The sequence below is a fragment of the Crinia signifera genome, chromosome 1, assembly GCF_055691185.1.
Source record: "Crinia signifera chromosome 1, ASM5569118v1, whole genome shotgun sequence".
Classification (NCBI taxonomy): domain Eukaryota; kingdom Metazoa; phylum Chordata; class Amphibia; order Anura; family Myobatrachidae; genus Crinia; species Crinia signifera.
In genome coordinates this window covers 117,043,888-117,060,073 of record NC_139217.1, presented here as the reverse complement: position 1 = coordinate 117,060,073, position 16,186 = coordinate 117,043,888, and the positions used below count along the sequence as shown (strand labels likewise).

General features: G+C 42.7%; 1 protein-coding gene across 1 annotated transcript in view; it reads right to left on the bottom strand.

Annotated features, from left to right (window-relative positions):
• GUCY1B1 (guanylate cyclase 1 soluble subunit beta 1) overlaps positions 1–16,186 on the bottom strand; it is an 81,227-nt gene that overhangs the window by 43,223 nt on the left and 21,818 nt on the right. Inside the window, exons 3-4 of the mRNA XM_083172233.1 lie at positions 4,850–4,950; positions 3,822–3,940 (exon numbers count right to left, since the gene is read on the bottom strand). Coding sequence (XP_083028359.1) covers positions 3,822–3,940; positions 4,850–4,950 — 220 coding nt within the window. The remainder of the gene's footprint in view (positions 1–3,821; positions 3,941–4,849; positions 4,951–16,186) is intronic.

The window sequence follows — 16,186 nt, the reverse complement described above, 5'->3', positions numbered from 1 at the left end:
ATTTTAAAATCAGTCGCATCGCATGCCATTACAATGGCATGCGATGCGACGGACCCGATTTTACATTGTACAGCCACCCTGATGGCAGATTACAATGTAAAATGCCCCCCCAGACCCGATTTTTAATTGTATACCCACCATGATGGTTAATTAGTATGTCAAATGCTAGCACCACGCCACGTTCAACGCCAACCCGAAGCGTGGCGAGCACAGCGAGCCTGCGAGGGGCGGTGGTACACGTCCTCCGACCTTTTCATACCCCACTATCCACGTCGGCGTGGAGTTAATTCTATATAGTGTGGCGAGCACACGGAGACACCGAGCCCGAAGCGTGGCGAGCGCAGCTAGCCCCGCGAGGGGACGCACATTACTTCACATGTATTCCGCGTCCCCTGGCGTTAGCAATGGGGGGGCATTTGACATAGTAATTACCCATCAGGGTGGGTATACAATGAAAAATCAGGTCTGGGGGGGCATTTCACATAGGAATCAGCCAGCAGGGTGGCTGTACAATTAAAAATCGTGTCAAATCGGTCGCATCGCATCACATGCGATCTGGTCGCATGTGATGCGATGCGACAGAGTTTACACACCCGATGTCATACAATCTACATCGTGGCGCCGTGCTAGGAAACAAGTACCGATTTTTCTTGTGTGTGTGAGCATAGCCCAGGACCTACTCGGCAGCTGCGGTAAAACAGGCTGTTCGGGGCCGGAGCTGGCCACACCTGCAATTTCCTTGACACTCCCATTCAACGACGGGTTCCACCCCCAAACATCGGCTGTCTGTCAATCAGCTTGCTATGGCTAGCGAAAAAGGGTGTGGTATAGGGTTCCGACAGTAGGGATCCTGACAGTCATTAGTCCGACGTTGGAATCCCGACTGGCCGGACTCAGACAGCATGGCGAGCGCAATAAAGCCCCTAGCGGGCTAGCTGCGCTCGCCACGCTGCGGGCACAGTGGCTCTCTACGCTCGCCACCTATTCTATTCTCCCTACAACAACATTAGGGAAATGGAAAAGTGGCGCAGTGAGATACTTGGTGTTCTTTTAGTGTTACAGGTTCCTCCTTGAATTTGACTGGAGTTATTCTTGCATAGGAGTGGATGACCGGATCAGCAAGTGTTCAGTAAAAAGAACATAGACAATGAATAATTAGAATTTGTATAAAGGATTTCACTTAATGTAGACCAAATAATGTGGTGGGAAGGATTTCTAGATTCCGTATGCGTACCAAGACTCACATTATTGTATGATGGTGTTCCTCTCATAAAGGTATCTTTGGTACGTCCTTTGAAGGGCTTTCGGATTTTTCAACGCGTAGATCCTGCCGGAGGAGAGTGAACAGCCACATAGAAACCTTTTGGATGTACGTATGGATTTTATTCTATTTTTTAACTTTTTATGGTTCTGTTTTGTAAATTGATCTTTGTTACTGGATTTCGGATTAATGTGGTTTGGCCCACAAAATCCATTGTATGGGACAAATTTTTTTGGATTAAAAATATACTGTGAAATTTTAAACATCGGCTTCCCGGCTCTATTTTTGGTCTTTCTACACTGCAACTACAAGCACTTTGGAAAAGAAACCGCTATATGCGTGTTTCCCCCATAATTAGGGGTGAGTAAGGTACGCCATTACAGTTCTGACCCAATAAATAGTAATTGCAGAGACACTTATATATTGAATCACATTTTTGAAAAAAATTTATTTTATGAAAACTACACCGGGGAACCTTCTGGTTTAAATTGATGCACACCGGATCTGCAAAGTCACAAAGTCTAATGCACCAGGGAGAGACCCATGTAAAGAAACCTTTATAGGTTTGAAACCTCCTGATCACTCCGTGAGTAAGGGTACGCCCTTCTTTCTAATCAGTAAAGAAACCTTTACATGTGTTCTCCCTCACTTCCAACACGTAAGTGAGTACCTGAGGGAAAACGTCTAATCCTTCAAACCAGTGCACACTGGATTCACACAGCCACATAACTTACTGCACCAGGGAGAAAACCCACGTAAAGAAACCTTTACAGGCTTGAAACCACCTAATCACATCGTGAGTAGGGGTACGCCCTTTTTTCTTCAAAAGTAAAGATACCTTTACATGTGTTCTCCCTCACTTTAATCACGTAAGTGAGGTACGCTGCCAAGGGTTCATCATCTTTGCCCAGCCTCCCCACCTACTCACCTAACAGTTTAAAATAAATTGTTTAGAATATATCAGAATCTAAGACACCTTCTACTTTCTATTTGAGCACGGGTGAGGAGGAAGGATTCCCATTGAAAAATCCGAAAGCCCTTCAAAGGACGTACCAAAGATACCTTTATGAGAGGAACACCATCATACAATAACGTGAGTCTTGGTACGCATACGGAATCTAGAAATCCTTCCCACCACATTATTTGGTCTACATTAAGTGAAATCCTTTATACAAATTCTAATTATTCATTGTCTATGTTCTTTTTACTGAACACTTGCTGATCCGGTCATCCACTCCTATGCAAGAATAACTCCAGTCAAATTCAAGGAGGAACCTGTAACACTAAAAGAACACCAAGTATCTCACTGCGCCACTTTTCCATTTCCCTAATGTTGTTGTAGTGTATGGTTTGTGAAGTTAGGGTGCAACTTCTGGGGATTGTGAATTGAGGCAGCATTGCGCCACGTATTATCTGTCACTTGTCTTGCAAATTATTCTATTCTCCCGTCTGTCAGTGATTTAACAGTCGGGATCCCGACATCGGGTAAATGACTGTTAGGATCCCCACTGTCGGGACCCCGTCCGGCACCTGCGAAAAATAAAGACGCTGGATTTTTTCAGCAGAAAGGACCTGCGCATGTGCGCTAGGATCCATGCACATGTGCAGTCAATCAATAATCGGATGGCCTGCGAATTTGCAGTCATCTGAAAAGGTCTGAATCAGGCCCTATGTATGAAAAGTCTTTTTAGAGGCTTGGTATTCAGAAGGAACCCCTCTGTATCTTGACTGTCTATAAGATTTGATACGTTTTTGTCTCCCTGCCCAGGTTAAGTACTGCCTGAAACAGGGATATGGAAATGTACTATGCTGATAAACAATGGTTGAATATTTTTAAAAACATGATTTCTTACAGAGTGCTTCTGTTATCGAGACATGATATAAAGTAATCGCTAGGTACAGGTGCTTCAGCATCCCAAGCAGTATGTTTTGAAATAACCAGTAGTTCAGCTATCGATAGTTAAAGCCAACAACACTTTTATCATCGATGGCTGATATATGAAATGCACCACCATTGATGCCTGTCAATCAGCAAAGTGTTTTCCTTCCACCTCTCGGTGACCATAAATGATTACCCATAATGGCCATCCCTACGAGTCATTTATTCTTTGAAATGTGTGTAGTCTGGGAAAATGTGTAAGTAGGTTATAAAAACACTTTTTTAGCCTGATTAAATATGTAGCTTAACCCATATACTTTGAAAGTACAGACAGTAAGTGCTCATCCCACAAACTATTCTAACCACAGTCCCATTTAAATGAGTAACAGATATCCCACAATTCATTTCAGCTCACGATTCAGCATAATTGATTTGGTCTTTTTTAAAAGCACACAAGAGACTTCTTAACAGCATTGTGATTCATTGACTGTAGGATTGTTTTTCATAGCCGCAATTGATTTTTTTTTAATGTTTAAGAAATAAAAACGCGTCGCTATTTATTTCTTATTCATGGACAACAAAAACATAAAATACAGATGCCGATATAAGTGTCACCAGTTAATGTTTGTTGTTTCCTGATATCTTTGTGTGTTAGCAACAAAACGGCGACTGTTCTCTGACCTGTAAAAATTCTCTGACATTAGATCCAAGTACACGAAGGATTGTGTCATAGCCGGATTCTTGGCAAAAAACAAAAAACATATTTCCAAACATTTGGAGAATATCCCCGGCATTGAGATCTGCATAATTTTAAGAGAGAAGAAAAAAAAACAAGTTAGCTTAATTTACATGTTATCCAGGCAAATTCACTGTAAAGTCACTTGGATGAAAAACGGTAAAATACAAAAAGCAGGCCATTTATCCTTTTATAGTAAAGGCCTAACATATAGTTTATAACACTGTAAGACAATGCCTAGGACTCGTACATAGTATAGGAAGAAACAAGGTGACATTACAGCCGGGATAACTGTTTCAGAAGATGGAACATTCCTGTAGTTACCATAACAAAGGATACATCTGTCGTCAGGCACAAAGCACGATTGTTAGTACAGTACCGTAGCCAATGTTTTTGAAACTATAAGCACGAAATTTTCATCTCTCATGCACGTTAATGTTACATTTACATTTCTAATTACTCTTAGGCAGTCCCATACATGTTTTCATCCTTTAACTATACACCCTTCTTCAGGTCACCACAGGCGCAAGCCTAAAAACAAGGGTTTGTGCTGAAAATAATGATCTAGCTAACTGTACGTACTTGGAAATTAAATGTTAGATTTGTTGAACAGTTTACAGCCCGTCAAATAGTTTCCATGCAGGCTAAGAGCAGAGCCCGTGGCTGAGTGGGTGCAGAATTAACCCTTTCCCAATCATTTTTGTACTCTTTACTCACAGATAATTACTGCTGGCTAGTTATGGCTGATACTGGAAACACAGCAGCCAATGACAACTGGCCACCCAAATCACTCAACATTTGTAATGTTATCTCGTTGACAGAAACACAAATGTAAAGCTTGTTATAGTCTAAAAACAAAAATAAGGTACACATGGTTAAAAATAGATGAAAAATGTTATGTACATGACTTGCTTTCCTTTTAAATTTCCTGAACCAGTTATCGCAGTGTTACAGAAGCGTGCAGACTACTTACTGAGCACTTTGCTTGCTGCTGATACAAGGTCGTAGGTTTTGGAGTCATCGTAGATTATTCTCACCAGGAACTGCCCCTCTTCATCAAGCTGTGCCTCTCGCCTAGAAATGGAATTAAAGCATATTAAGCTATGTGTATAATAATGCCTCTTATTTAAATAGAGTACATTCAATTACAGTGTAAGAGGGAATTAGCCACAACCATTTTTGGAGTGCAAAAAAAAAAAACGGACTTAGCAATTTTTTTTTACTTCAGGCAATTCAATTAAAGCCCATTTTTGGGCCAAAAAAATTTCTGTTTTCAGCTGAAAACACATAAGGGTTCATTTAAAAGATGGGATTTCTATTGAAGGTGGGATGTTGCCCCTAGCAACCAATCAGAATCTATTTCTCATTTATTTAGCACCTTCAAGAAGATAGAATCTGATTGGTTGCCCATAGAAACATCCCATCTCCCATCTTAGTAAATAAACCCCATAAAATTTGCCATAGGTTCGCATACCTATGTACTTTCACTGCCCAATTTTTAAGACTGGCACAATGTTTGGGCATTTGTTTTCTGTGCCTGCTGCATGTGTCCACACTTCAGGTGCTAACTGAATTCTCCCCTTAGTGGCTCTTCTGGGGAAATTTGCTTGAGCAACAATGCAACAATACCTTACCGTCTGTAAAAGATCATAATAGAAATAATACTAGGCTGATCTCTGATTTCAGCAAGGCAGTGTAATTAAAAAATAAAAATAACAAAAATAACTATCACAAATTCAGGAAATAGCTTATATTTAATTGTACATTTTAACCCAGGATTCCAATTGTTTTTAGTACAAAGGGCATAAGCCTGAGACATGTCAATCTGTGGCCTGTCTTTCATAAAACCACGGCTTACTACTTACCTGCTGACATATGCAGAAAAGGCATGCAGTTAAAAGTGGAAGCCTATGACACCCATTGGGTGTCCCTCTGCAGGCACAACTGTTATAATTAATAGGTGCAAAAGATCCCTCAGGTATAGATGTCCTATCTTCATACGAACTATAACAGAACGCATGGAAAATGACAAGGACACTTCCAGTAAATGGGGCTGTTTCTTTCGAATGCAGGGTGCTGCTGAGATACCAACCAAACATGCCCATTTAAAAGAAGCATTATCCATCTACAGACAAATCAATCTGTTTGTAGGAGAGATCTTTGTCACTTAGTGTAAAGGTGCCCATACACTGAGGCCCGTTAAATTGGACCAAATCGTCCCTCCCTGACATGCCGTCGGGTCCAATGCGCAGTCCCGTGCGCATCGGACCTGACCAGGTGGTCGGACCGGCAGGCCGTCCGACCACCCGTTCCTCCTGGCGGCGAGGCGGGAAGCAGGGATGCATGCGATCCATCACAACGGATCGCATGCGTCCCTGCCGCCGGGAAAGTCCCGGCGGCTCGCAGGCTGTCGGGTGTCCGTACACTGCTGCGAGACATCTCAGCAGTGTATGGGCACCTTAAGTCGGTCTAGGTGCAAGAGCTTGCTTTTCACTTCTCTCCAACTCAGAAGCCAGCCCAATCTGTCCTGTGTAGGTTGTCACAAAGGTCTATAAGACTGCGTTGTCCTATCAGATCTTCTATAAAACTCAACAAAATTAAATAAAACCTCACTTAGAAGTAGTACCTGATATCACTTTTGCACCACACTTTTAACTAACATATATTTTCAATTTTTTTTTCAAAACTACTTTTTTTTCTAACCACCCGACAATTGTTTTATTAATACTAGTTAGAGATCACCCGGCCTTTGTTTTATTACTACTATGTAGAGATCTCCCAGCCCTTGTTTTATGAATTCTACGTAGAGATCACCTGACCCTAATTTTATTATAACTACGTAGAGATCACCTGACCTTAGTTTTATTAATACTACATAGAGATCTCCTGGCCCTTATTTTATTAATACAGGTTGAGTATCCCTTATCCAGATATCCGTTCTCCAAATTATTCCAAAACCCCAAAAAAGTACAACTAGGGACATCTGTAACTGGTACTACTGAGGACATGATATGTAATATGTGCAAGAAAATGATTTCTTAGCATTCAAAGTCAGATTGTACATAAACTTTGGTCCTTATTCAGATCTGATCGCAATACAAATTTGTTCTCAAAATGGGCAAAAACCATGTGCACTGCAGGTGGGGCAGATGTAACATGCAGAGAGAGTTATATTTGGTTGGGGTGTGTTGAAACTGAAATCTAAATTGCAGTGTAAAAATAATGCAGCCAGTATTTACCCTGCACAGAAACAAAATAACTCCCCCAAATGTAACTCTCTCTATGGGCGAGATGTACTAAAGGGAAAATGCGGTAAAACCCCCGTTTTACCGCATTTTCCTATGTACTAAAACCCGTTCGCAGCGGTTTCGCAGGGCAGGGTATCGCCACCTTTGGGTGGCGATACCCTATAGAAGCTTATGGGCTTCTTTTCGCCGCCCGCCGCGTCGCCGCAACCCGCCGCCTCGCCGACCCCCCCTCCCTTGGGCTTACCTTCTTGCAGGTCCTCCTGAACCCCGGAAGGTAAGCCCTTCCTCCCCCTAGCAACGCAGCCGGACGTCCTTCCGGCTGCAGGGGGAGGAGGAAGCGCCGGGGACAGCTTGCTTAGCTGTCCCCGGCGTGAAAGCTGCAGAAGCCGGCTGGGAGGTGACGGAGACCCCCCGCAGACCACAGTACAGGTATCGCGGGGGGCCTCCGTCACCGCATCGCGATGCCAGCCGCATATGTTAGTACATATGCGGCGGCATCGCGGCGGGGGGGGGCGCGAAGGGCGGCAATGTATTTTAATACATCCCGCCCTATACATGTTACATCTGCTCCACCTACAGTCCTGCATGGATTTGCCCATTTTGAGAACAAATTTGTATACTGCGATCAGATCTGAATAAGGGCCTTTGTTTCATGTTTTGAAACCTTGTTTTATGAACAAATAAAATATAGTTGTGTGTATTTCATGTGTTTGTACAACATAAATGCAAGATACCTCAAGATACATCATTGGAATATAAAAATATTCGGAAATCCGTCCCGAGCATTTTGGATGTTACTCAACCTGTACTACGTAGAGATCTCCTGGCCCTAGTTTTATTAGTACTACGTAGAGATCTCCCAGACCTTATTTTATTAATACTACATAGAGATCACCCAGCCCTTGTTTTATTAATAGTATGTACAGTTCTCCCAGACCTTTCTTTAAAAATACTACATAGAGATTACCCGGTCTTTGTTTTAGAGCTGCATTTCTGTTAATGTTATAATCCTACTCTTTCTGTTTATTTTTTTCTGTTTCATTGGCAAGGATTTAAGCTCCTACTCTATAAAATGTCTATAGTAAGAGCAAAGGAATGATAAAAAGAATTGTTCTATAACAGTTGCGTCCATTTCTCAGGTAGTGGTAAAACTGTTGGGGTAAAGAAGACCTATGGACACTCATAAAATGAACAGTGCAAATACTGGCGTGTCCTCATACACTACTGTCACAGTCACACTAAATGGCTCTACTTGTTGGTGTCTCGGGTTTTTTGCCTGAATATGCTACAGAGGGCAGTATTCAATAAGGCTGATTCGCCATGTTTTATGGCGATTTTGTGCGATTTTTTTGACTAAAACGGTGAATCACCCTATTCAATGACCAGATGGCGAATACATTTCAAGGTTTTTATTGCCATGATTCACCGAGTAGCAATCGCTATCTTTTTATGGTGAAGTGGAATGTGAACTTTTAAAATAAAGTGTTTTGTTTTTTACATTTGGTGTAAAAAAATCAGGAATTTTATTCTGAGGAGGGGCATGCTATTTTTATTCATGTGCTGTAAAAAAAAGGGGGGGGCGTGGTCTATGCAAATGCTAATTAAGCCGCGCCCCCGTTTTCGGACGCGAATAGACGCTGTGCGCATGCGCACAGCGTCTATTCGGTCAGATTGGGGGGGAACTCCCAACTGCCCCCCCGCGTTATTGTCGCAGCCCGGTGCCTCTGGTACAGAGTTGTGTATCTCTATGTCTAAAGTGCAATTAAGACTCTAATTTAAATAAAAAATTGCAAATCCATAACTTCTAAAACAAGGGATTTTAATGGTTTTGGTCATCTCCAGCTTTCCTACCTGAGTAGAGCTAATCTCCCTAAACTGATAATGTTCCCTAGATTGTTATATCTTCCCCTCTTACTTACTAAAGAATATACTAAATTAATGAATTCATCTTTTGTAAAATGTATCCGAAATAAAAAAAGACACAGGGCCGTAATTAATGAAAATGTTCTCCGTGCATGGCGAGCGTTTTTTCCGCTCGCCATGCACTCGCCACGGCACTTTCGATAGTATTCAATGTGACTGATACTCGCCGCCCCTCACGGCGAGTATCAGCCAATCCGGCGTATGAGGTGACGCCGCAGGGAGCCTGAGGACGGCGGCAGGCAGGGAGATTGAAGTCTCCCTGCCTGCCCCAGAAGGTATGTGGGGGGGAGGTGGGCTCCCCGGGAGCCAGGCAGCACAGGATGCCCCCCCGGAGAGCCAACAGGGGGCCGGGTATTCACTGCACCCGATCGTGCATGTAATGATCGGGTGCAGCGAATATATGAATATCTAATGAGCGGCTCGGCTCCCGGCCCCCTGCTGGCTGCTCTGTGTAAAAAAAATGTTTTTATTAAATATATATTCATGTGCTATAAGCACATGAATAAAAATAGCATGCCCTTTCACAGATTAAAATTCCTGATTTTTTGACACCAAAATTAAAACAAAAAACCTTTTATTGTAAAAGTTCATATTCCACTTCTCCATGAAAAGATGGAGAATTGCTACACGGAGAGACACAGTGAAAATCACTTAGAAAGACGGCGAGAAGTGCACGTTGAATAGGGTTGCTCGCTTTTTGAGAGCAAAAGTCTCCATCCAAGGCGAGAAAAGCACAAACTCGCCATAAAACACGGAGAATTTTTCTCATTGAATACTGCCCACAGAATAGGCTTACATAGGGTTCAACAACCAGTTTTTAATGGGGGAATTCATTTTACAAATCTTACACACTACAACCATGCAGCATTTTTACGACATCCCATGGATTGATTAGATTAGACTGATTCAACTTAATTGCCAATACCCCAATATATCAGGGCTACAAAATTACGTTTTTATATCCACCCAAATCACAGTATACAACAAAAAAACAACAAATTGTTCACAGTTACAATACAATAAACTACTGATACCCAACCCAAAGTAGAATTCAATGCCAAAATAGCTCTAAGAAAAAAATTATTCCTCAGTCTATTCGTCCTATTCTTAATGCAACTAAAACACCTTCCTGAAGGCAATAATGTAAATAGTCCTTGTGCCGGATGAGTCATATCCTTTAAAATCGTATGCGCACGACGGAGACAGCGCTTTTTCTGAATATCCTATTCTGTTAGAAGGTAAATAACTTTAATCCACTGCGCCACACCACTCGCTGGATTGACGTCCACTCCATAACCCTACAATTCCCATACCAAACTGTGACAATTTGTCAGAATACTTTTGATCGCACAGCGATAAAAATTGTGCAATATGTGTACTCACAAATGACGTCTCTTCAAGATTCTTAGAAAAAAAAGGCATTGATGAGGCTTCTTTACTAAGCTCTCGGTATTTAATGAAATGTGAGTACCCAAAAATTTAAAACTAGAGACTCACTCAACATTCATCCCATTAATCTGAACTGGGATGACCTGGTTAGGTTTCTTTCTCCTATAATCCCCAACAATCTCTCTCTTTTTTTTTTTTTTTTTTTTTTAATAGCATTAAGGATCAAATTGTTAATTGGTTACACAATACTAACATATATACAGATTCCGTTTTGGAGGGAACTTTTTGCAAGACCTCAAATTAATCTCTTTTCTGCATATGCATGACCAAGAGATTTAAAGGGAAATCCGTGAAAACCCTCTGCTTTGGTCCACCCGCAGACTTTGGCATACAATATATTGAGACAAAAGAAAGGGATTAATACTTATTATACTCTTTTTCTTACATTTATGCACAACCCATAATTTGCTTGGTAGATATATCATCCAAACAAAACCTTCCATTTCAGCAGAGAATTGAGAAACTTGACTTCTTGGTCTCCTATCCCTTCGCTTTTCACCGAGCGCAACATTACGTGAGTCAGGTTACTAGAAACTTCTCTGATCAAGTTTGGTATTACACATTTTACATCTGATTACAATGCATATACCACAGGCCTGCCTCAATGGCAACAACATTTTCCAGTTGATAGTCCTTTTAAGAATTTGCACAACTCTTACCGCATGATTCGGGCAAGCTCTTATAGGGAACTATTTCTCAATGTCTACCATAGGACCTATATCAGCCCTTATAGGGCTTATTTGATGGGCTCTTCCTCATCACATAGATGTCCTAGATGTCAAGCAGATAACACAGATATTTTCCATAATCTGTGGATTTGCCCAAAAATGAGCTCTTTCTGGCTGCAATCACCCAGACACTCCCCCATTCTCCCTATTTAAGGAACAAAAATAGTTTTTTGTTTAGAATGGATTGGATTGAGGCTTCCCTTGCTAACGAATCCAGAATGGACAGTTTTTTTCAGCTCTGAGAGAGTTACATTTCAATCCTTCCTGCCCCTACTAAAAATGTACCAATTAAGTGTTTTTGAAATACGTCATGGTATCTTAGTGGCGAATGTAGGGTAGTTTCTTTGAAGTTCTCGCACGGTGTATCCCACAAAATTAGGATGCATTATCTAGTTTGTTTGTCTGGCTTCCTCAGACATATATCATGATATATGTCTGAGGAAGCCGCTGACAAATGAAGAGGTGGGGAAACGCGTCACAGGACTGTGCTTGCAACACACAACCACTGATTGGGGGATCCCTGAATCCGGGCTGGATGTTCTAGAGAAGGCTGTATAAATAGGAGGCACCAACAGCCGGGAACCAGCTTATGGTGAGAGAGACCATCACCCAGCAGGTGGACTATAAATCCCAGGCAGCGGAGTCTAAGTATAAACCCTTGCTTACTGGCTATTCTGCTTCTAATTGCTGCTATAACAAGCTTACTAACCTACTGCTCCTCTGGAGGAAGATGCTGCTTAATTATGTCTGTTTTCAACAATCTAAACGGAACACTGCTCTCAGATTGTTCTAAATGCTGCTATAAAAGACAATTCCATCTAAAAAGTTACTAAATATTGCCCGAAAAGGAACTTTGGTTCTGCATGTCTAGTATGGGACAAAAGTACTAACCACTAATCGCTATATGCTTGCTGAGCCTGGATATGCTTTGCTAAAATAGCTGATTGAAAATTACATATGCTTTTTCATGATTAGCTATTAACGTTTATACAGTATATTTTATATTGTCAGTCCATGTTCTATAAATTGTGATTTTATGTTCTGTGCTACCGGCCGGTGGGTTGATCTTTCTATATGAATAAATGTCTAAATTTGTCTAAAAAGGAGTGTATTTGTTTTATGTTTTGGTCCTGTTTTAATCACAAACTCTAACTTTTTCTAAAAGGGCCAAGTATCCCTTTTTGAAACAGCAGCAGGTTGGACCTTAACTTGGTTTTGTGTGCTCAGTGTCAGGTCTGGGGTCTGTTGTGTTCCCGACCCTGACCGTGGTGGACCAGTGGAGGGCGCTGTGTATCGGAAGGCTGGAGGCCTGATGAATGACATGCACAGAAGCAAGGCCTTGCGTACCAGAGTGTTGGCGGAGACCACAAACAGAAGCGCGGAGTCTAACCTGCCAGCGGTATTCACCAGGGACCTCCGCAAGGGGATATGGACTTCGCTGCGTCTGACAGGCAGGTCGCGGCCCTCTGCCCTGGCCCTCTGGTCGTAGGCTGAGAGTAGTAATGTCACTGGAGACACGGGTAGGTGAAACAGTGTCTGGGAGGCACAGTGGGCAAGTGTCAACACTGATGTCGACAGCAGGGTCGATGGGGTCACTCAACTGCACAATGGTAATTAGCAGGAGGCTTCTGGAGATGGTATGCCAGGTGAGAATGGTAACAGGAATAGTTACTCGACTGCAGAGTGGAATGGCAGGAGTCTTCTGGAGATGACAAACCAGGTAGTAGCTGTAGATACTGCGAGAGGTACACGGGGAGACCGGTAACCAGGAGCCTTAGGAAACAGCTGAACACAGGAGGTACTGAGGTCAGATGAACACATATTCAAGGCGATGACTGAAAGTTAGAGGCCGGAATATATCCCCCTCGCTGAGTACTGATTGGCTAGCTGCAGCAGCACCAATCAGTACAGGGAAAGAGTGAGCATACCTGAGAGGTATGCAGGTGTGTGGGTCAGAGGTTACCCTGGCTGAGCAGCGGGATTGGACCCTCTGGTCAGCTGAGCGCATGTGTCATGGCGGCGCCCATGACGCGCGGAGTCCAGCGTGCCGGCATGTCGATTACACGGGTCAGCACCAACCAAACATGGGACATCTCGCCAGACACTGACAGCAACCAGAGGCCTTACTCTCAGTGCTGACCACCGGGAAGGTAATGGACGTGGTCTCAGACGGGGCTGAGACCCACGGTTTGTGACACTCAGTTTATAACCTTTTTCTAGTTTCGTCTTGAGGGCTCCACTATGTTTTTACCAATATTTAGCCGTTTTGTCACCATACGCCAGGCCCTATTCAATGCTGTCTTCCTTGACAGCATTGAGCAGGGGATCTCGCAGAACGAGACCGACTTCACAAGCAGTCGGGCTCGTTCTGCCGAGAATGGCCGTGAATTGCAGAGCTCACGGCCGCAGCTCGACTATTCCCGGCCACGCCCCCTTCTCGCCCCGTGACATTGAATTCCGCCTGCTTTTTCTTGGTCGAGCTGACCGAGAACGGGACTGGGTCACGGCTGTCGAACCAGCTCGACAGCCGTGACCTCAGATTGAATACCCGCCTTATACCGTAACTCGATGCATTTTATTATTCTGTTTTTATTGAAAAATGATCACATTGACATAAAAACATAGTGCAGAAATAAAGTGAAACGCATCAAGACTGGCAAAGTATATCCATATCCCTATGTCAGGGACTCTGGTGTCCTGGAATGTTCTAGCAGAGCACAGCAGGTATAGTATTAAGCACATTACATTGTACCTCCCTTCATTTTGTTATGGAGCCTGGCAATTTTGTCCCTAACCCTAACCTTAAACCCTAATGCTGTGTACACACGGGGCGATATGATTGCTGGCGATATATTGCTAGCAATATATCACCAGCAATCATGTTGCTCAGTGTCTCCTTTTCATCAGCGATGAAAAGGAGACACTGCTAATGTCATGGGGCGGGGGACGGGAGAGAGACCTGAAGGGGGGAGGGATCGGCAGCACACGCTGCTGCTGTCATGGGGCGGGAGGGAGAGAGCAGCAGTAGCCGTCTGCTGTCACGGGGAAGGGGGGGAGCAGCAGTGCTGATCTCCGCGGCGCTGACCTCCTGCTCCAGCGACCATTAGGGAGTACACACGGGAGCGCGCAGCTGGAGATTTATTCCCAGCAGCACTCCAAATCACTGGCAATACGGTCACTCAGTGACCATATTGCCAGTGATTTCAGCCAATATCACTGGCAATATTGCCAGTGATTTACGCACCTTAACTTCTGATGCAGAGATATAGTAGAAAAAAAACCAAGTTTGGTTATAAAAACACTCTGATTAAAGTTTATGCGTTGTGGAGAGCATTTATCATACAGTACTTATTTTTTTGTTTTTTATGATTATTTATGACTTGTGACATTTAAATAGCATTTCCAGGCACACTCTCTTCTGGAATGTTTTTATTTGAGGGCTAATAAATGTTCTAAAATATTTGCTATTACTGTGCCTGTTAATTCTTGACAAGGGAAAGTGGGTGGATAAGTGACTGTCCATTGTTTACATGGGCAAACCTAAGGTGGGTATACAATAAATGTGTGTCCACAACAACAATATTGTTACTGATGAGGATCAAACAGGGAGCCGGCATTGGCAAGAACCGTCGGAATCAGCAAAACCATTATGAACATCGTCTAATGTGTACCCAACTTTACAGTATTGATTTTTCGGTAAATTGTTCTTTGAGGTTGGGATAAATGCTTTTATTTATAAAAATGCAATGGTTGTACATAATTATGTCTGGTATAAATATAGGAGTAAACCTTAGTGACTTTGAAAAAGAGGTGAAAAAGAGCGATTGGTGATATATTGCCCAGCAGCCTACAAACATCGGATGACCATTTCCAGATTTTTTTATTTTTTTTTGCAAAGTTGCTTGGTTTACATCTTCTACGGCAGCACCATCTAGCCGTACAAAGCCGCAAGCTTGGAGTCTAGCCGGAGAACGCCAGCAGGAGTACTAATCCAGCGTGGATGAGAGACGCGCTGTATTATCACTGAGTGCGCAAAACATCAACCGCACCCACCCGCCTAACATCACAGCTAACTCCGTATGGCGGGACACTCCGGACTCGCAAGGTGAAGGACTGTGTGGAGGTATAGGTGAGATATTTATCCAACAACACACCACCCTCCATAGCATCTGCTCTTATATCAAACTGTCCTCCCGGGAGCTATACTTCATCTATACAGACTCCCCGCTTTGTAGTGCCGTGGCCCGGCAACACTGTGGGTTCAGCCTGGAAATATATCCAAAATTGGGAGGAAAATAGAAAGCCTATTTATATAAAAAGTCTTGTCTATACAGAAATTCATTGTATACAGTTTTCATAAATATATATATATATATATATATATATATGCGCATAATAATTATCTTGAATTTTTAGTACATTATTGTGTCTTATTGTTTATAGGTGGCCGCCTATTAAAATTTTCTATATTTGTCTAAATAAATTAGCTTTGATATATACCGAGACCATCCAGTTATTTGAGTCTGTGCATTCACTCATGGTGTGTATTGCTTTAAGATATTACAAAAAAATAGTGCAGCGATTCCCACTTTGGTGGCTACATTTTGATTAAAAGAGTGTGTTTGGCAGAACCACCAATGACAAACAGAGACGGATGAAAAAACAAGATCAGTTAAGGGAGTGGGCAAAAAGTGCATTCAGGATTGTGAGCAGTTTTTATTAATTGAAGACAAGCTAAAGCAAAAGTGAGAAACTGCAGATTAGCTGACTGTAATGGTGGCCAGACACTGCCGCAACTTCTCCTAGTAGTGTATGGCCATCTGATACCCCCTGAACCACCCGGGACTACCCTCCGCCTCCTTTGACATGCGGGGTGACATTCTATGCTTTGCGCAAAAAAGCGCATGTTTTATTTGCGCACCACATCGCCGCAAATCGCCTATTTTAAATTCGCATTTTTCA